This window comes from Loxodonta africana, chromosome 15 (assembly GCF_030014295.1).
Source record: "Loxodonta africana isolate mLoxAfr1 chromosome 15, mLoxAfr1.hap2, whole genome shotgun sequence".
In the NCBI taxonomy this organism is placed as follows: Eukaryota; Metazoa; Chordata; class Mammalia; order Proboscidea; family Elephantidae; genus Loxodonta; species Loxodonta africana.
Genome location: NC_087356.1, coordinates 79,081,865 through 79,104,401, shown reverse-complemented (window position 1 = coordinate 79,104,401; position 22,537 = coordinate 79,081,865). Strand labels below are relative to the sequence as shown.

At 42.5% G+C, this 22,537-nt stretch overlaps 1 protein-coding gene across 2 annotated transcripts in view; it reads right to left on the bottom strand.

Moving 5' to 3' along the window:
- The window catches only part of JAML (junction adhesion molecule like), a 37,013-nt gene extending 15,240 nt beyond the window's left edge, over positions 1-21,773 (bottom strand). Inside the window, exons 1-7 of one of the 2 annotated variants that reach the window (XM_064269003.1) lie at positions 21,626-21,773; positions 17,692-17,765; positions 16,615-16,677; positions 14,036-14,190; positions 12,325-12,550; positions 7,259-7,371; positions 4,682-4,916 (exon numbers count right to left, since the gene is read on the bottom strand). In XM_064269003.1, coding sequence (XP_064125073.1) covers positions 4,682-4,916; positions 7,259-7,371; positions 12,325-12,550; positions 14,036-14,190; positions 16,615-16,657 — 772 coding nt within the window. In that variant the 5' untranslated portion in view covers positions 16,658-16,677; positions 17,692-17,765; positions 21,626-21,773. The remainder of the gene's footprint in view (positions 1-4,681; positions 4,917-7,258; positions 7,372-12,324; positions 12,551-14,035; positions 14,191-16,614; positions 16,678-17,691; positions 17,766-21,625) is intronic. The other variant, XM_023558187.2, reaches the window with a different exon arrangement.
- Positions 21,774-22,537: the final 764 nt, after the last annotated feature.

Genomic DNA, 22,537 nt, shown 5'->3' with positions numbered 1-22,537 from the left:
GTATCCCCTTGTTCTTGGTCTATGTGCAAGTTCCTCATGAGCACAATTAATTGCTCTGGAGTTCCTATTCTTCATAATGTTCCCCATAATTTGTGATGATCCCCACAGTCGAATGCCTTTGCATAGTGAACAAAGCACAAGTAAACCTCCTTCTGGTGTTCTCTGCTTTCGGCCAAGATCCATCTGACATCAACAGTGATACCCCTCATTCCACGTCCTCTTCTGAATCCAGCTTGAATTTCTGACAGTTCCCTGTCTATGTACTGCTACAACCATTTTTTAATTATCTTCAGCAAAATTTCACTTGCCTGTAATATTAATGATATTGTTTGCTAATTTCCACATTCTTTTGGATCACCTTTCTTTGGAATGGGCACAAATATGGATCTCTTCAGGTAGCTATCTCCCAAATTTCTTGGCATAGACAAGTGAACACCTTCAGTGCTGCATTCGTTTGTCCAAACATCTTAATTGGTATTCTGTCAATTCCTGGAGGCTTGTTTTTCTTTAAGTACCATCAGTTCTTGATCACATACTACCTCTGGAAATGGTTGAACATCAGCCAATTCTTTCTGGTAAGTGACTATGTGTATTCCTTCCATCTTCTTTTGATGCTTCCTGGGTCTTTCAATATTTTGCCCACAGAATCCTTCAAAATTACAATTCGAGGCTTGAATTTTTTCTTCAGTTCTTTCAGCTTGAGAAATGCTTAGCATGTTCTTTTGGTTTTCCAACTCTAAGTCTTTCATATTTCATTATAATACTTTACTTTGTCTTCACAGAGCCACCCTTTGAAATCTTCTGTCCAGCTCTTTTACTTCATCAGTTCTTTCACTCGCTTTAGCTACTTTATGTTCAAGAGCAAGTTTCAGAGTCTGTTCTGATATTCATTTTGGTCTTTTCTTTCTGTCAGTCTTTTTAACAGCCTTTTGCTTTCTTCACGTATGATATCCTTGATATTTTCCCACAACTCATCTGGTCTTCCGTCACTAGTGTTCAGTGCATCAAACCTATTCTTGAGATGGTCTTCAAAATCAGGTGAGATATATAAAGGTCATATTTTGGTTCTCATAAACTTGTTTTAATTTTCTTGAACTTCAACTAAAAGTTACATATGGGCAAATGATGGTCTGTTCTGCAGTCAGCCCCAGCCTTGCTCTGACTGATGATACTGAGCTTCTCCATCGTCTCTTTCCACAGATGCAGTCAACATGATTCCTGTGTTTTCCATCCGGTGAGGTCTACATATACAGTTACCATTTGTTGCTGAAAAAGGTATTTGCAACGAGTAAGTAGTTGGTTGCAAAATTCTCCAGCTTTGTTTCTATCACCAAGGCCCTATTTTCCAACTATAGATCCTTCTTCTCTGTTTCCAGCATTTACCAGTAATTATCAATGCATCTTGATTGTATGTTTGATCAATTTCAGACTGCAGAAATTGGTAAAAATCTTCAATTTCTTCATCTTTGGCATTAGTGGTTGGTTTGTAAATTTGAGTAATAGTCATATTAATTGGTCTTCCTTGTTGGTTTATAGATATTATCCTATCACTGACCATGTTGTACTTCAGGACAGATTTTGAAATGTTCTTTTGAGATGAATGTGATGTCATTCCTCTTCAGTTTGTCTTTCCCAGCATAGAAGACCGTATGATTGTGTGATTCAAAATGGCCAGTACCAGCGCATTTCAGCTCACTAATGCCTAGGCTATCAATGTTCATGTGTTCCATTACATTGCTGACGACTTCCAAATTTCCTAGATTCATACCGTGTACATTCCACATTCTAATTACTAATGGATGTTTGCAACTGTTTCTTCTCATTTTGAATCAGGCCACATCAGCAAATGGAGGTTCCAAAAGCTTGACTCCATCCACGTCATTAAGGCCAACTCTATTTTGAGGAGGCAGTTCTTCTCCAGTTGTTTTTTTGAGTGCCTTCCAACCTGAGGGGTTCATCTTCTGGTACTATATCAGACAATGTTCCACTGCTATTCTTAAGGTTTTCACTGGTTAATTCTTTCAGAAGTAGACTGCCATATCCTTCTTTCTAATCTGCCTTAGTATGGAAGCTGTGCTGAAACCTGTCCACCATGTGTGACCCTACTGGTATTTGAAATACCAGTGGCATAACTTCCAGCATCACAGCAACAGGCAAGCCACCACATCACCACAGGCAAGCTAGCAGATGCCTAACATTTGACTAACTGACTCTAAATAAGAACCAAATGTACCTGTTCCAATTTACCTACAAATTCTACTTAAAGATAGACTTAGGGATGGATCTCATTCATAATCTGGGGACTGCCTGTATATCAAATACCTCCTTGGTACCAGGCATTGCCAGACACTAAGGATACAAAGGTGAATAATGAATAGTCTCTGCCTTCAATGAGGGAGACAGACATGTAAACAGAAAACCACAGACCATTATAGGTGCTGTGATAGAAGTCTATATATGGGGTACTGAGGGCACAGAGAAAAGGGTAGGCGATCCTATGAGAATTTGACAGCAAGATGGGAATTTGCCAGCAAAAGTTTTAAAGTTTAAGCTGATTCTTAGGAGAAACGTCAAGTTTGTTGGGCACCCAACAGGGAGAAGGACAGAGAGAAGGTGACGCATTCGTTCTGGGGACCTGATAGGATGGGGCTTTTAGGAACTGGAAGCGGTCTAAGAGGTCTGGAGCACAAGTTACATTTGTGGGTATGATGAGAAATTAGGCTGGATAAATAACAGGATCCAAGTACTGTAGTGATTTGATTATCTCAACCAGGAGTTTGGCTCCAAGAAGCAATAGAGAAGCCACTGAAAGAGTATACGTAGTGGAATCAAATTGCTTGTTCAGATTTGTGATTTAAAAAGATGAGACCGGTAGGGGCATGAAGACTGAATGGTGGGGGCTGAGAATGGAGGCAGAGACTGGCTAGAGGCCAACAGACCGAGACGGAGACTATGATGCCAGAATTAAAGTGATAGTGATGAACTGGTAAGAAGACAGATTCATAAGTCAGCAGTAGAAATGACAGAACTTGTTGACCTGTTAGAAAGGGGTCATGGCAGAGGGAGAAGTCAAGTATAACTTCAAGGCATCCAGTTGGACATTAACTGATGGAAGGGAGATGGGCTGGTGAAAGGTGCGCTCCGGCAGGTTCGAGCGTGTTGTCATTGAAGTACTTGTCGAACGTGCAGGTGGAACTAACCAGAGAATAAGTGTCTAATACTACTGAGGTAAAGAAGCCCAAGACTGGGCAATTAGATGTCCTTGGCGATCTAAACTAGGGTAGAGGTTGAAGCAGAAGCCAGAATGCAGTGCACTGAGGAAGTTTATAGGAGATGAGACAGAAAGATACCAAATACAGCCCTCAGGCAAGCGATTTGCCTCTATTGTTAAGAAAGAAATATACCGTTGCACATCCCTGACTATACTAAAGCCATTGAGTTGAGCCCTTTATATGGGTGAATCATGTGATATGTGAATTATATCTCAATAAAGTGATTTTTTGTTTAAAAAAACACATAGGATGAAAACTAAAGTAGACAAGGACACAATGAGGAAGGAAGAGTTGAGGATATTTATACACTGAATGGTAGAAGCCAAAGGAAAGTGGGAACTTAAAGATCCTGGAGAGCCATGTTGTGAGGTTCCTGAGGAGGAAGTGCAGGTCCAGCCTTAGCACAGGGGCAGGGACAAGCCCAGGGCACAAGGGGCTCCCTCTGCCTCAGGGTAGCAGGGCAGAGATAAGAATGGGGCAGCTGTAGATATGGTTGTGGGTGGGGAAGGCTCAGAAGTCAAGCAAGCTCCCACTAACGGCTTGTATTTTCTCTGTGCGTAAAGGTAACACCTCTGACAGTGAAGGACACGCAGAGAGGTGATTCTTTAACAAATCCATCTGTTCTGCTTCCCTCTCCAACTGGAACCCTTTGCCATTAACAAGAAGGCACCTCCATAGACTTAAGTCTCTGGCCCATGGTACGGAGGCATCATTTCATTCTCATCCCCATCCCATCCCCCACCCAACTCCAACCAACCACAACCAACTTCTGGGGGCCTGAGCGAGAGGCAAAGTCCACAGGCCACATCCTGTCTGCTAGCTGGGTTATGTTTTAACTTCAACCCCTCACTTACCGACCTCTCAAACAATACAACTGACTATTCCCCAACACACCACAGGCCTTAAGGCACACTGTTTGCCAAAATACAGAACCTTTGATGGGAAAAACCCTCCAGTTTTGGTTCTGGTTCCTTTCTGTTTTCTCTCTGTTCCTTGCTGTCTCTCACCAGATCAGGATCACTTCCCCTTCTACTATAGAGCGCACAGTATTTCCCCTGAAGCCAAGAAAAAATGACTTTGGACATCAACTCCAGTCCATCTCTGAGCTCCTGTGTCTTTCAACTGGCAGATAACACCGTCAATAATTGTTGTCTGGCATAGGGTAGGTATGCACCAAATATTATCTCCCTTTTCTTTGGCCTACCAACAGGGCCAGAACTAGGGTGAGTCAAGAGAGGCACCTAAGACAACAAATTTAAGGAAACATTCACTCTTAGGGTCACATAAGTATACGGTCAGCACCTGAGAGTGAGCGCCTCCTTAAATTTTGCACCCTAGGCACCTCTCTCTTGCTTCACCCCAGTCCTGGCCCAGCCTACCAGCTACCTCGCCAATGAAATGTTACATACTTCTCGGCTCTTTCAGGATCACAGACAGCAAAATGGTTTTCTTAAACTCCAGGCTCCCCAGATAGATACTGCAGGCGTAGTTTCCTCCATCAGACTCCTTCACTCCCTGAAGCATGATGGAGCCGTCGTTGCGAGAAATGTCTCCAACCAGGTTTATACGGTTCTGGAAGTGTCCCCAGTTCTGCGGGTACCCCTCAGATACATTGAGTTTGGGATACTGCAACACAACTTCCTTCTAGAAAGGGAAAGGCAAAAAATATGAGGGAAGGGGGTGTGGGAGTAGGAGATCTCAATACTCACAAGCCTCCTTATGCGTAGGCAGTAAAAGTATTATCAGAAAGGATTAGACAACACAAAGTCGTTTACACACACGTGTGTGCATGCGTATGTGGTCATGAACACAGAGATAATGCCTAAAAGGAAGACCACCACCAAACTAAGAACAATCGTTAAATCTGAAGAGAGGAACGAGGAAAATGAGAATGAAGGACTTTCACTTTTCACATTTCTCCAGTAAAAAAGAAAAAGTACTTTTACTTTTTAATGTCATTTTCAATTGGATTTCCAATAGACACCTGAAATATGTCCGAAGCTGAACTCTTAATTTTTCCCCCAAACAGAGTCCTTCCAGTCCATCTCATTTTGATAAACGAAAAAGCCTTCTTCCAGATGCTGAAACTAAGAGTCTTGGAGTCATCCTTAACTCCTCTCTATCTCATACAACTCACATCTAATCCCTCAGCAAATCCTATCACCTCTACCTTCAAAAGATTTTTCAAATCTGGCCACTTCTCACATCCTGCAGTGTTACCACTGCAGCCCAAGCCGCCTCACATCTCACCTGGATTCCTGCAATAGTCTCCCTGGCTATTCCCCCTTTGCATCTATTCTCAGCGGAGTAGCCAGGTGAGCCTTTGGAAAAAAATCATGATAATATTATTCCTCTGCTCAAAACCCTCCAATGACCCCTTCCCCCTCCAATTTCTACTCAAAGCACAAGGTCCTACATGATCTGATGCACTCCCTCTTTTCCTCTCTGACTTCAATTTCTACCTGCTCTTCCCCCAAATCCACTTGCATCGCTTTGCTCCAGCCATACCAGCCTTCTTGCTGTGGCTTGAGTACTAGCCTCAGGGCCTTTGTACTTGCTGCTTCCTATGCCTGGAATGCTCTTCCCTCCAGACATACACATGGTTCGTTCCCCTTCAGACATCTGCTCAAATATTACCTTCTCAGTGAGGCCTCCCTAACACCTATATAAAATAACAACCACCATAACCTGGTATTTCCTATCCCCTTTCCCTTCTTTATTGTTCTCCATAGCTTTTACCATTATTATTATATGTTTTTCTTCATTATTTTACTGAGTAATTTCCTCCCTCTTGATTATAAGTCCCCACGAGGGCAGAAGGTTTCTCTATTTTGTTTACTATTATATTCTTCAGTGCCTAGAAGAGTGTTCACCACATACAAAATGCCTTAAAAAATCTGTTAAATGAATGAATGTTGGCATTTTTCATAAAAGCATGTACACATTATTATCTTTAAGAGGCTTTTAAGAAAAGGTAGTTGGGTATACAGACATAAACACAAATGGAGAGACTGTGACCTCTTGTTTCTTATGATTCACATTCACAGTCTCAAAATGTCAACTCTCATCCTATTTCCCGCTGTGAGTCACTTGGTGAATGACATTTAAATGCACGACAAGCTCCCAGGGGTGAACCTGGGACTATGTTTAATTCCCCATATGCCATCTTGATGCCACACGTTCTGATTCAGACTCATAAAGGAATCAGGTGAATGTAAGTGACCTTTTTTAGAGACATGCCCTGGAATATGTTTTAATTTATAAGTTAAATCTTTTATCAACTTTGCACCTTAACTTTTACTAATAACAAATTACCTGGGAAGTACCTCAAAACACATCTTGACCCATAAGTACATCGACACACCGTGGCTGGGAGCTATTGGTCTAGTAAAATAACTTGTTGTTTACTGCTTCACAGAGTTCTCATGAAATGCCCCTTCCCTTGGCTCCTGGAAACTGCTAATCCCAACATTTCAAGCATCCGTGCAGACAAAGAAAATTCCCTCTATCACATAAATGAGGCAATGGGGCACAGAAGAAATCTAACAAAAATAACCCGAAATCACTATGAAGTCATTCTTATGCCTAGACCATAGCTTTCCTGAATAAAAAAAAAAAACACCTCAAAAATCATCCCCCTCCTCCCCCCATGATATTCTCAAAGAGAAGAGTGAAGACAAAGGAAACTAAAATGCTAATATGTAGTAGCCAAGTCAAGTACAAAATGTTCTACAGTTACTATCTCTTACCAGTGTCTTGACAACCCCAAAAGTTATGCAACATCATCATCATTATCATCATCGTCATCACCATCATCACAGTCACCTTTCTCATCAGGAAGCTGAACTTGCTAGGAGGAGCTCCAGTCCTGACAGGCTCCAACACCACCACACAGCACCTGGTAACTAGATTCTCCCTCTCACCACACTGTCCTGACCTCATTGGCCAGGGGCTTCTGGTATGCAGTGATGTTTCTTCCTCCTTACCTTGGTATGCTCTCCTGATGAGAACACCCAGTCTAACCTGGTCACACGTTTCCCTTCTGTGCTCTGGAAAACACACGCCATCTTAGTTGAATCACCCACATGGACCGTGAGCTCTGGGAATAAAAAGGAGAAGGAAGTCAAACCCAAGGTATAATCTATAGAAGTCGAAGATCTTCTGAAAGAGACCATGTTTAGCCAAAGATCCTCAGCAGCAAAATCAATGTCTCTACCAAATACTGCATAGTCCCCTCCACAGGTGACCCAGATAGTTCTGTGTAGACAAAGTACTCAGAGGTCTTTCACTCAGAACCAGCATGGCACCCCTGAGGGTACGAGAATACCCTCTAGCTTCCCACGTTTTCAAGTCCGAGGGTTTCTGCTGTCTTCATACTGCAATAAATGCTCCCTGGAGCTCTGGTGGAGCAGTGCTCAAGAGATTGGCTGCTAATCAAAAGGTGGGTGGTTCAAATTTACCAGCCACTCCTTGGAAACCCTACATGGCAGTTCTACTCTGTCCTGAAGGGTTTTTATGAGTCGGAATTGACTCCATGGCAATGGGTTGTTTTGTTTTCATGGTCTGCTTTAATGGAGCCCTGGTGGCACAGTGGCTAAAGAGCTAAGCTGCTAACCAAAAGGTCAGTGGTTCAAACTTACCAGATGCTCCAAGGGAGAAAGATGTGGCAGTCCGCTTCTATAAAGATTTACTGCCTTGGAAACCCTACGGGGCCGCAGAGTTAGAATCCAATCATCAACAGCAGTAGGTTTGGTTTTCTTGGAAACCAAACTCGTTGCCATCAAGTCAGTTCTGACTCATAGTGACCCTATAGGACAGAGTAGAACTGCCCCATAGGGTTTCCAAGGAGCATCTGGTGGATTCAAACTGCCAATCTTTCAGTTAGCAGCCAAGCTGTTGACCACTGCAACACCAGGGCTTCAGGTTTGGTTTAAAAAAAAAAACCCTTTAATTCCCTTCTCCTTCTCTTTTTCCAGAATTCCTCCTCCATGAATCCCAACCCCATGTCAAATTTATACTAAAGAAAGTACAGAAAATCTTGAAGTCCCCATTTTCTGTTCACCAACTTAGATACCCACTTCTAACATAAACAGGAAGTGAAAAATTATATAACTCTCATTCTTATATAAAACCCCTGATTCTCCTAGCTGAAAGACAGAATCATGGGTGACTCTCTTCAACTCCTTCTATTCTTTTTTGTAAGTTGTCTTAGGACTTGCTGGCTAGGCCTGGCTACAGTACAAGTCACAGGATTCCTTGCTAATTAGGCCAAGACAGCAGATAGCTTTCCCCTAGACTTTTCTTCTGTTTCAATCCCTGCCCCCACCTGACTCCCACCTGACCCCCCTTCCCAATTCCTAGGTTCTTTCTTCTGCCTATTTATTTGTACGAGTAGCCTAACCCTCCATATATTTATTGCATAAGTCATTTCAAGAGGTCCCTAAAAAAAATTAGATGTTTCTGAATTTCTCAACAATGCTCTACACAAATCAACCACAAAGTCAATTAAGAAATGAAAAGTGGGTGATGTCTAGAGAGGCACAAGCCTAGGTCTTAACTGACAGACTTCCTTCAAAAGAGAGTCAAACAAAGCTACCAAAGGAACAAGCATAGGGAATAAGCCGACCTTTTTATCCAAGCTGTTTCCCTGGGAGAACATTAACTTCCTGCCCAGCAGGAGGGATGCACCATGGGAGGGAAACAAAAGAAAATATGGTGAAATCCAAGCTCTTTGGAGGAATTATTTCAAAAGTAATAAAAATTCACTCCATCAGGTGGACACTTGAGACTGTGTTGGCATCTCCTGTCTGGGGGAGGGGGGGGGATGCGAGGATAGAGAGAGTTGGAAACTGGAGAAATTGTCACGAAAGGAGAGACTGGAAGGGCTGACTCATTAGGGGGAGAGCAAGTGGGAGTACGGAGTAAGATGTATATAAACTTATATGTGACAGTCTGACTTGATTTGTAAACGTTCACTTGAAGCTCAATAAAAGTTAATAAAAAAAAATTCACTCCGAAGAATATCAGTAGGGAAGGCTGTTGTTATGTCGATTCTGATTCACGGCAACCCTGTAAGACAGAGTAGAACTGCCCCATAGGGTTTCCTAGGTACTTCCCTCTAAATTCATCAGCACATTAAGAACTGAACTCTACGGAAAAAAAAAAAAGATGCAACAACATTCTGAGTCATTTCAATATACCAGGCATGTGCCAGACACCTTATAAGTAGTGCATCAGTTAGTCATTACAATACTTTGAGGTGTAGGCTATTACCTTCCATTTTACGGATAAGAAAACTGAAAGCCCCCAAATGCACATGGCTAGTCAAAGGGAAAGAGAGCCAGCACTCCAACTCAGGCCTGAGTGAAGACAAAGCCCCAGCTCTCTCACTTGCCACGCTGTACCATCTCACCTAAGTGAGGGGATGGCTGACTCAGCAGCAAGAGTACAGGAAGCTAACCTTATTTTCATTTGTAAGAATATTATCTATAATGTTTAAAATGAGAATCAGAAAAAAGAAATTGAAGTAGTAGAATCACAGAAAAATTTAAAACTAAAGGGTAAACTTTGTAGAGAAAATTATAAATGACTGCAAAAACGGAGTTTCAACGTGGAAGGAGGCAATCGCCCTACAGCGAGTTTATGGCGTTTCACTAGGCCACTAGACAAAGTTGTTAGGAGCTGGATCTATTTCCTCTTTGGCTGTCAGGGTGGAAAAAATACAGGTTGCTCCACTGGCTCCTGGGGAAGTATTTGACTACCTTTAAAGTCGTTGTAGCCTGCTTCCATGGATTCTTCAACTCCTTGTAATTGGCTCCTTTTGGTGTCCTCTGTGCCTGCTCTGGGGCCCTGGTGGCGCAGTAGTTAAGAGCTCAGGCTGCTAACCAAAAAGCTGGCAGTTTGAGTCACCACTGCTCCTCGGAAACCCTATGGGGCAGTTCTACTGTGCCCTATTTGGTCGCTACGAGTTGGAATCGACTCTACAGCAATACGTTGTTTTTTGTTTTTGTTTTTTTGGTCCCTGGGTGGTGCAAATGGGTAATGTGCTTGGCTTCTAACCAAAAGGCTGGAGGTTCAAGTCCACCAGAGGCACCTCAGAAGAAAGGCCTGACAATCTACTTCAGAAAAATCAGTCCTAGGGAACACAGTTCTACTCTGACACACATGGGGCCACCAGGAGTGGAGAGCGACTTGACGGTGACCGCTTTCTTGGTTTTTTGGTGTCTCCTCAAAGCAGGAATTGGTGCCCATTTTGTAGGCCATGGTTATTTTGCCAAGTGTGCAGTCACAGCATTAGAGAACAAAGGCAGAAAAAGGAACACAGATAATCCTTGAGAACCCATCTGATTCATTTTTTTCTTCCTGGAGCACCACAACCTTGGAATAAAGAGAAAAATGCCAGTGGGAGAAAAAAAAAGTAGGAAAAAATAGAAAGAAGGGATAGAGGGCAAATCACATATTCCTTCTATAACTCTTTATTTTAGAAATCGAATTCAAGTGAGGGACTCTAATTCAAAAATCGCATTCATTCGAAAAATACTTATTGACTGCTTACACTGTGCAAGACACTGTGCCTAGGGCTGGCTAGGAGGTAAAGAACACAGACTCAGGTGAACAAGGAAGACACACTGAACAGGAGTGATGCGTATCACAAAGGAGGAAGTAGGATACCCCGGGGGAGCTCAGTAAGAGAGTGTGGGCCGAATCTACCCGGGGGACTAGAGTCTAGCTCCATAGCTAGACTACGAGCTTTCTGAGGCCATAGACTGCCTTTCTATCTCACGCTCTGAAAGAATACATCTAATTTTGGGCTCTCAACCTTTTTTTAAGCAGAAGAATCCTTTCTTCAAACAAAATCTTACCTGGAAGCCCAACCAATAAAGCAGGAAAAAGGGAAACAACTTTCCTTTTGGTTGAAGTGGAGGTAGAAACCATGGAGGCCCACCTGATTAGGTCTTCCCCCAGCCCTCTGCCCCTTTTCACACCCTTTGTGATGCCTAAGAGTTTCCGCACTTAAAGGTTCCACAGAGCAGTTTCAAAACCACCAGTCTTCTGAAGCCCCTCCCTCCATTTACAGATGGAAAAATGAGGTCCCAAGAAGTTAGAGAGACCGGATCATTTCTTTTATGTCACCCAGAACACTTAACCCGGGTACCATAAAACACGGACATGGCAACAAGTGAATAACTGATGGGAAGTGTCAGGGTAGAGTAAAAAGAACATGGACTTTGTTGTCAGAGGTGCCTAGGCTCAAGTACAGTGAAAACCACGAAAGCCGGAACCTGTGTAAGACGGACATCTGTCTGGGAAGGAAAACTCAAATATTTTCCACTAATAGAACCTAAGCCTACCCTAGAAAGCGAAAGAAAAGTCATAAGGGTGCACCTTGTCAAAGGCAGAAAGACCCTGGAAAAACAAGGCAGTCCCGTGGAGTTCCGGCTTTCACAGGTTTCACTGTACTAAATACGCCATTTAATAAATATGCATTCTTAGGCATTTCACTTAACCTCTCTAGGCCTCAGTTGCATCATCTGTAAAATGGAAAGACCAATGCTTCCTTCATGTGGTTTTCACGAGGATGAAATGGGTTTAAAGTAATAATAAAATAATTGTCATCACTATTTTTCTTTAAAGAGAATCATTTATTGGTGATGGAAAATTGGGCAATGGATATGGGTGATGGTTGCATGTCGTGACTTATGTAATTAGGAGATGTTGTGTTTTATATTTATATATGTATATATTTACCATAATAAATATATACATACAGGGAGAAAGAATTACAAAGAAAAAAATATTTAATTGACCTCTAATGAATCAAAAATGAGGAACAGTCCCTCTCTTAAAGTCCAATGCTCTAGATAGTCAAATGAGACTAAAGATAACCTTGGATTGTGGTTTACAAAATAATAATAATAATTTATTGAGAATCTACTCTGTCGTAAGTACCTAGCTCAAAGCCTGGCATTTGTGCGACAAAATCTGTTCCCTTCCGCCTTTGCACATGGAACCTCTCACCCCTCAGCCCTTCCCTAAGTAAGCACCCGGGTACCTTTGGGCTCTTCTGGTATTACATGCAGCACCACCTCTTTCTTGAACACGAGGCTCTCCATTCTGAGGCGAATTTCACAGGTGTAGGTTCCCTGGTCAGCCTCTGTCACATCTTGGAGCAGGAGAGAGCCGTCATTGCGTGAGATGTCCCCCACCAAGCGCGCACGATTCTGAAAGCGCCCCATAGGCACGCTGAGGTTGGCGTAATAGTACAGCACATATTCGTCCTGAAAGGCAATACAACATTGGGCAAAATCAAAAGTCAAATGTACCAGACCTGGATCCAAAAAAAAAAAAAAGACCCTGTAATATGGAGGCAGCCTAGCCATCATCATCATCCTGATCAAAAAGTACTTGGTACTCAGTTAATAATACTGTGCCAGGCAATATTCTACTCTATTCCACACATTTTTATACCCTGCAGTTTAAGGTAAAATGTAACACCACTCCGAAGATCACTCTGGGGATTCATACTCACAACTTTTGAAAAGCATCTCCCATTTTCACCCTGTTTTCTGCTCTGGCCCACAGATTAGATGTCATTTAAATGCATGGCTCAGTAGGGCGACATGAGAATTCCTAGCATCCTTCCTGTCCTCCTCAAGTCAGCAGGGCATCATGGAAGAGAAGGAGTTATCAACAGGGAGTGATTACAGGCTGGCACAGGGAGCCCTGGCAAATTCTTATTTCTGCTTACACCATGGGGACATCCCTCTGATAACAACAAATAGCAATAAAACACGGAGGGACAGTAGTTTTATAGGAAGAAGTTCCTAGTGGTGCAGACAGTTAAACGCAAGACCACTTGCTAAAAGGTTGGTGGTTTGAACCCACCCAGAGGCACCTCAGAAGACGGACCTGGTGATCTGCTTCTGAAAGGTCACAGCCTTGACCTTGGAGCAGTTCTTCTGTGCACATGTGGGTTGCCATGACTCAGAATCAAGTCGACGGCAACTAACAACAACAACAGCTTTATAGGGATAACATGGACTATGCTCTGAGTTACAAAAACCATTTTGTTTGCAAGCATTGAGACTTAGGGTTGGTAACAGATTATTTGAGATATATTTCACAAATGATCCTGACGTACAAGTATTTCCATGGAATCTCTGATAAGGCTTAATACAATGTTTCCTCCTCCAAAGAGTTTCCATGAAACACCTCTCACCCAAGCGTGCTGCATCTGCTAATCCCAACACTTAGAGCAGCTGGGATGGAGAAAAAGACCACTCCCCAGCACACACATGCAGTAATGGGATGCTGAAGGAATCTGCTCCTCCCTACCACAAAATGGTTATTATGACACCATTCTTGTGCCTAGGCCATAGCTCTTCTGTCTAGGTAGATCCCAAGAAGCATTCCTCTCACTACCTAGGGCAAAAATAGGTAGTGTGCCACTCTACAAATGCAGAAGGAGAAAGAGGAGGGAAACTGAGAGTTTTACGTGCACTGCCTACATCAGCCTCTCGGCAATCTGAAAGTTAAGCATTATCATTCTTATAGCCACCTTCACCTTCACAGATGAGGAAGCTGAAGCTCAGCAAGGTTGAGTAATTTGCTCAGCTGGTTACACAGCCAAGTGAGCAAAGCTAAGAGGAGGCTCAGTTCTGACAGCCTTCAAAACCCAAGCTCTTGCAACACTACCATATGGCACCTGACAACTAGATTCTCCCTTTTCCTCACCACGATGCAGTGAGTTTCTTCCTCCTTACCTTGGCATCCTCTTTGGATGAAAACATCCAGTCTACCTTGGTCACATGCTTCTCTTCTGTGCTCTGGAAAACACACCCCATCAGGACTGAATCACCCACATGGACTGTTAGCTCAGGAGTGGAAACAATCAAGTTGTTCTGGCCCAAGGAGTAATCTATAGAAGTCAAAGTCAAGAGGACATATCATCTAGACAAATACCTTCTACAACAAAAACGCATATCAATTACCAATGCACACTTCCCCTCCATTAGATAATCCAACGTCCCAAAGTTCTCAGAGGCCTTTCTTGCAAACCGTCATCCCCAAGGTCAAGAGAAATATCCTTGAGTCATTCACATGGCTCAAGTCAGAGGGTTTCTACAATATTCATACTGTAATAAATGCTATCTGGTCCCTTTCTCCTGTCTAAAGAAAGACAGGAAATCCTGAAGCCCCTACTTTTTGGTCATCAATTTGGACACCCACATCTGCTAACCATAAACAGGAAATAGAATGTCTCTTGCTCTTCATTTCCCACTAGTTTCCTATCTGAAAAGCCAATTCACAGGTTTGGTTTGGCTTTCCCTCTTTTTCCATTCTTTTTAAAAGCTTGTCTCCAAATATGCTGGCTGATTCTGGCTGTAAAGCAGGTCCTTGTAATTAGGCCAATGCAGAGCACAGCTCTCCCCTTCAATTTCCTCTGTTGGCCCTTTCCCTGCCTTGCCCCCCTCCAGCTTTGCCATCAGCCCTGGCTTTTCAGATTCTAGGTGTCTCTTCCAGCCTCTCTGCACGCATGACCTGACCTCATTACCTGTACACCGCTCAAGTAAGTCCAAGAGGTCACTAAAAGAGAAAACCAGTAAACGAACATTTCTTTTTTCACTGCTCTATGCAAACAGACAACAAAATCAAGAAAGACACATACAGATGCTGCCTGGTTCAGATCAAAAAAGAGCCAAGAAACCCCATATGGGAATAAACAGAAAACGTGCCAGGGTTTTCATCTAAGCCGTTTCGCCGAGAGAAGAGAGTTAACTTCCTGCCCCAACAGCAGGCACACACAATAGGGAAGATGGAAGAGAGAACATGAACTCTAAACCCTTCAGAGAGAATTATGTTGAAAGAAATCAAAACTAGCTCCAAACATGATTTGGAATTTCACTGTAAGAAAGAACTGAGCAACTTTATGTGTGGTTAAAGATATCAGAAGCTAATTTAATTTAATATTAAAGCACTGTATGTAGAATTAAGTGAAGGGCAGCTAGAGAGCTACAGCAGCACCCAAAGCAAAGAGAAACTTATGCCTGAAGAGTAATCTTTGCAGAGAAATGGGTGCAAAAAGTGAGACTTCCTAAAAAAAAAAAAATCCTACAGAGGACGAAAAGCTTCCCATGCAGAAGTGCAAAACCCCCGGGACGCCACCTAGCCGCTATCTGCAGCGGTTGGATCTCTTCACTCCCTGGATGGAAGGGCAAAAACCTGCAAGCTGCTTCATAGACTTAGGGGAAATGTCTAAATACCCTCTGAGATGGTTGTAACTCTGCTTTTACGGGGAAAAAAAAAATTTCTCCAATACATAACTATTTTCGGTATGGGTTTGTGTATGTGCTTGTTTGTGTGTGTATGTGTTTGTGTGTGTTTGAATTATTTGTGTGTGTGTTTGTATTATCTGTCTGTCTGTGTATATATGTATTTGTGTATGTTTGTACGGATGTGTGTGTGCATGTGTGTGTGTGTATCCGCCTGCATGTGTGTGTACCCTATATTGCCTGGAATTAGAGCGGAGGCTACCAGTCTGTACACTTTGCTTAGTCAGTGTTTAGGTCACTATCTGCAGTTCAAAAAATTATTAATAAAGAGAAAAATAAAAGGCTATGGGAGAAAAGCACTAATTAATTTCTTCTTCCTGCAGAGCTATATCCGTGGAATAAAGAGAAAGACAAGAAAAAAAAAGAATGAAAATATTATTAATGTAGCAGAGCCACAAGAAGGGCCCTGTGCAGAAGCCCCCCACCTGGTGGAAGGGGGCAGCCAGGATAGGCTTCCTAGAGGAAATGCAGCCTAAGGGGAAACCTGAAGACTGAGGAAGCTGTGGGTGGCAGTGCTGATGGGGTGAGGTGTAGGAAGTGGGGAGAAGGGGCTCCAGGCAAAGGAAACTACCCCAAATTGGGAAAGACTACGGTGCAATTGCGGAACTGCAAGAAGGCTTGCGTGGTTAAAACGTGAGAACAATGAGCAGGATTCTGGGACTCCGATAATCTCAGTTCCCGATCTGAGGATTAACAGTGGTTTAAAAGATAATGACTGGAAGTGCAGGATGCCACAGAACAAGTTTTTATCACACAGGAGGGTCCCAGAACCCCCAGTAAGGACCCAAAGGCAGCCTTTTCTAATAGAGACGGAAGAAGATTCAGCTTTCCAAAAAAGACTCTGCTACACAGCTTCTCCAACAGCTGTTTCAGCAAAACAGTGTTCTAGGTTAGGGTTTCCATTTTCAACAAACCAAGGGGAATTGAAAATATACGACACTGGTTTTTTAAAATGCACGCAACTTATGAGAAATTAAATAACCCCTCTCAGTCCCTTGACTTGCACTTACGCAGTAACACGGGCAGCAGGATGAGTTTCAATGGGCAAAACATGCCTCTTTCAGTCGTTCAATCTTAAAAGAAAAAAATCAGGAAATCATGTCAAGAGAAGTTTATTAATTTAACAAATCAGTAGTGAGTTTGTCTAGTAGGCCAGCCTTCAACTGCAGCCCTGGGATGCAGCATCCAAGACTAGGTCCCTGCTCACGTGGAGTTTACATGTAGGGGAGATGGGATAACAAGAAGCAAATAAGTAAATAATACTGGATGTTGAAAATTGCTATAACAAAACAAAACAGAGTGGTGTTCAGAGAATCATTCGGAGGCTACTTTAGATTGTCACGAGTCCCTGGGTGGTGCAAACTGTTAACGTGCTCAGCTGCTAACCAAAAGGTTGGAGGTTTAAGCCCACCGAAAGGTACCTCAGAAGAAAGGCCTGGCATCTACTTCCAAAAATCAGCCACTGAAAACCCTATGGAGCACAATTCTACTCACACACATGGGGTCACCGTAAGTTGGGGTCGATTGGACCAGCAACTAGTTGGTTAGATTGGCTAAAAGGGGAGATAAGTTGCTTTTCGAGAGAAAAAAAGCAAGTGATTGTAGGGTGCCCTTGAGGTGACAACCCTAGACATTCCAAAACCTGAGAGTTTCACATAAAAAAAAAATTACAGGATACCCAGCCTGCAATTTTCAGCTATCTCCCCACTAAATTAGAATCACGGCTTTTAAACACATGAAGAATATTCAGGACATGTAGAAAAGGAGAAACACAAATAAGGGGAAAATTTAGGCTCAAATAAGATATTAACCAAGTTCCGTGACACAAAGAAGCCACATGAAAGGTTTATGGCGAGGTTTTTTTTCCTTTTTTAGGCAGGGAGGTGTGGGTAGGATGAAAATTGGGCCGTGCGTGGGCAAAAGTATTTTTTTAATGTTTATATTATCTCTGTGGTGTTAATTTCACTGCATTTTCACCAGCTCCTGGGAAAGGATTCACCATTTAACACAATGCCCCCAAATTTGCTTAGCTAAACAGGAGAACCCTAACTTCAAGGAGTACAGTTCAACCAGTCTTAGGTTCCTACCTATAACTGTGCCTGGTCTCAGCCATGATCCAGCCGCCGACCAGCTTGACACTGGAAGAATCCACCTCAGAAATCTGCTGGAGGGAGAGGTTTTTCTAGTGCCTTAACAGCACAATACCCCACTCAGATCTGAGGGGAAGTCTGGCACATTTATCCATTTTAAGAATAAAAAATGGTGATCATTTTAATTTATAAAACATGACTACATAAGACATTCCTCGCCTATATTCTAATCAACAAATGCCTCCATCTGGAAAATCAGGGTCAAGGACACCCAACCCTAGACCCCATTTACTCATACAAGTCAGTTGACCTTGCTGAACCTCAGTTTCCTCACCTATAACACGGAACAATAATGCGAGGATCAAATGTAATAATGTGAAAGTGATTTGAAAAATAGAAAGCATTACCATATAAGTTTCTATTTTTTACAACTTATTAGTCAGAAAGAAAACAGAACTTCTAGCTTCAGAAGGGATATTTTAGGTTCTGAGCTTGTACCTTTTACATGAATGGCACATGGTGACTGAGAATGAACTGGAAAGGCTATGTTTCAATTTTTGAGCCCCATTATAAAATTGTGGATGTTAATTACGCTGATCCAGATACGGAAATCCTGGTGGCATAGTGGTTAAGAGCTACGTCTGCTAACCAAAAGGTAGGTAGTTTGAATCTACCAGGTGTTCCTTGGAAACTCTATGGGGCAGTTCTACTCTGTCCTATAGGGGCACTATAGGGTCGCTATGAGTTGGAATTGACTCGGCGGCAGCGGGTTTGGTTTTGGACCCAGATATTCCAAGAGTCATGTTAAGTTCCCCCAAACATATGTACATCTAATGAAAACATGGATTTGTCTCAAGACAGCCATAGCCCTTCTCCTGCTCCATCCCCCGACCTCACCCCAATACACATGGGTGAGGGTTATAAACGGCTTCTTTTACAGCATGTCATAATCTTAATTATCATATCTGGGACATCCAGATCACTGTCAACTTCTGTATAAATCCTCCCCAGAGAGTTGGTTGTGCTCCTCTCTTGCCCAACAAGCAGCACTTGTACATTCCCCCAGCAGTGTACCATTTGCACAGAAGGGGAGGATTTTTTGGAGTCCCTGGATGATACAAATGGTTAACACACTTGGCTGCTGACTAAAAGATTGGAGGTTTGAGTCCACCCAGAGGTGCCTCAGAAGAAAGACCTGGCACTCTGCTTCCGAATAATCAGCCACTTAAAATCCTATGGAGCACAGTTCTACTCTGACACACATGTGGTCATCACGAATCAGGTTTGACTTGAGGGCAACCGGTAACTGGTATGATTGGTTTACGTGTCTGACACCAAACCCTCTTCTAGTCTGCACATTCTCCAGGGCAGGACCATGCATGTCTTGTTTATGTTTGTATCTTATTCTTGTGCTACACCATCTGATAAAGTGCCTGGCACATGCCAGATATACTGAGAGCTGTCAGTGTGACCATTAAACTGAAATCACCTTAGAGACATCCTATACTACTCTATTCTAAAAGGAAACCCCATAAAGACTCTCGATCTAGTCACCAAACCTGATTCATTCAGGGCCACACCCAAATCATTTTCAAACATTGGAAGAAAGGTGCAAACAATCTGATGAATCTACAACATCCATTTTCAGCCCTAAATAGCCAAATGCACCATTACTACTCTGTGTGAATGAATGGAGAAGCAATGATTTTAGTAGAGAAAGCATTGAATTAGTTTTAAAAAATAAATAAATAAAAATTTCTTCCAAGGTCGGACATTCCATTAGCTAACCCTTTGATCTTTGGGGAATCAGTCAACCTCTCTGGACCTCATCCTTAACATCTTCCTGGTTAATAGGCAGCACACTAGAAATCAGTAGTTGATACGCAATAAACCCAGGGAGGTCATCTGCCGGGCACTGTCAGAGCACTACTACACATCGACTCGTTTAATGCTCACATCAACGCTATGAGGTTTTACACATGAGGCAACTGAGGCATAGATTGATGAAGAGACTTGCCTGAGAACACATAACAAGAGGCAAAGACAGGTTTCAAACCCAGACAGTCTGGCTTCAGAGCCTGGGTCCTTACTATATTATACTGCTTCTCCATATTTGTGAAAGGAAATATTTTAGAGCAAAGTTCCTCTGAATTTATCAAAACAAAAGTAATCTGCTTCCTCTGACTGGAATGTTCTTCCCATCACCATCACTCTCCCCTTTACCCAGTTAGCACCTGTTCATCTGTCAGATCTCAAGTTCAATGTCATTTCCTTGGGTGAAGCCTTCCTGAACCATCTAGACCAAGTCAGATCCCTTAGTAATATTTGTATTTCCTTTATGGCATTTGTCACAATTTATACTCATCTATTTATACATGTGCACACTTGATCAAAGTCTTGCTCTCCACCCGCACCTGCAAGACTACAAGCTCCTTCAGACCAAGAACTGTGCCCGTGTAGGCTCACCTCTGCATCACCAGTGTCCAATCAAAGCCTTCAGAAGCACCTTAAGAACCTTGGTAACAACAGACTCCATTTAAAATTCTCACCTTCTCCCTGGCTTTCGCCTTTCTCCAGAACTGATTTAACTCCTCAGCAGATATTCTTCAGATAATTACCTACAGTAAATTATCTCATATGTTGGCCAAACGTTTTGACCTGGGCTCATGCCTCTTTCACAATACACCTCCTGCCAAACATCTTCTCTAACTACTGGGGATGGGAGGGCGGTTTGGGGGTTGTGACTATCAGGATTCCCTTTCCTATTATGAATAAAACCCATTGCCATTGAGTCAATTCTGACTCATAGCGACCCTATAGGACACCGTAGAACTGCCCCATAGGGTCTCCAAGGAGTACCTGGTGGATTCAAACTCCTGACCTTTTGGTTAGCAGCCGTAGCTTAACCACTACACCACCATAAATTGTTATCCTTAACATAATTATGCCAGGAAAAAAAAATCCTCAGAAAAAAGACTCATGACAGTGAGACTACCTCACAGGACATGAAAACAACTCCCAAATGTAACAAGTTCGCAATAAAAAAAAAAAAAAACACTGAATCTTCCCCAGGGTCATAGGATATAACTTATTCAAATCATCATTTATTCATCCTAAAGTTATACAGACAAAAACTAGGAAGAGGTTCAGTCTCTTGGTCAAAGTATCCACCCTCATAAGGACAACCAACTACTGAGCAAACAGACAACTGCCAAGTCTTCATTGCTCACATAGTCCGCTCCCTGTTGCTGTGAACCTCCAGGCTCTCAGATGTTGTTAGGTATACGAGTCCACATAACCACTCCTTTCAAGACCATTTCATACAGACTGGTAGTTCACAGGGCTTCTTAAATGTAACCCAAGTTACATCAGTCAACCATCTACTGGAAGGGGACCTTGGAAGTCAGCATTTTGGTTCCTCCTTCAATATCGGTTATACCTAAACCATCACACATCAGTCTTTCCCAATGTCAGGAGTATGCAGAGGGTGCAAAAAATGTAATGGACGGTCGTCTAGTTGTCTTGGGAGGTTTAAGTTCCTGGATCCTTAAGATTAAATATGCTTGTCTAGGACTGGGAGAAGAGAAACAATGAAGGAAGAGTTCTGTCACAAGCTAAAGGACACCTAGTCACAGCTCTACCTAAAGTCACAGGCAACTTAAAAGCTAAAGCCTTATCATCATCACTTGCTTTTTTATTAAAAGTAAACATTGCTCTTCATTTCACTGACGATCTTACACATAAATTTCTCTACACTACAGAAAACTACAACCACTAGACTACCTCATGACAGTCCCTCTGCTAAGACTGAGAGTTCTGTGATTGTGGTCTCACAGTCCTCAAGGATTTCCAATAAACAACTTCAGAACCAGCCTTCTTCTGAGTGAGACAAGTTCAAACAACTGCTAAAAAATACGAGGAAATTGCTTACCTAAGATGAAGAGCGCCTGGGAGAAGCAATGCAGCTGCAGTCTCCCACGGACGGCAGAGCAGTTCAGGCTCAAGACCAAATGCGTGCGTTCTGAGGTGGCTGCAGAGATGCAAACAGGAACCTCTAAATCGAGGTTCCCATTTTAGTCATCTGGCCCATTACCCAATGTGTATTTATATTTTCATTCTAAAGAGGTAATAAATCCACCTTCTGAGGTGAACCTCACATTACAGATCTCTGTAGGTGTCATCTCCCATTCTAGATTACAAACTCTCTGAGGGTAGGATCTTGAATGGCATCAGGCAAGCATCTGCTGAGATCTGCCTTATACAGACAAAATACAACAAATTTAAGATTAATACAAGTATTTTGCTCTGTGTTCAAGATACAATAGTCTCCCTTATTTTTTCTCTCAACACAGGGTTGCAATATAGCCAAACAATCGCTCAGCCCCTGCTTCCAAAGATATGCCTGCTTAGTCCTCCGACTTTCCACCCGACATGTAGATTTCCTGCAGTGTGATGCCAGCATTTCCAGAATATAGGCTGCAATTTATCCCCCCAGGGGGCCCTTGGATGACTTGGGCATCCTAGATAAGAACTCAAGGCTTCTTCACTCCAAGTTATCTCTTGGTCTTAAGTCACCACTTCAAAATAAGTGTTCTTGATATATATGCCTTTGACCTTGTCTTAGGTATTAGGACTTCTATATTTAAAAATCTGTACGTACTCATTTTATGGAACTTGTCTTATTCATCATTTGAAAAGCTGTTCAATGCTTGCTCTTATCAAGGTCTATGCTGGATGGTCCTTAGTTTTTTCTGTAGTGAAAATATTTCCAACATAACCAATCCTGAGCTATCAATAGTTTAAAAACAAGCTCATAAAAATCCTAAAATTTTAGCAGTCAGCT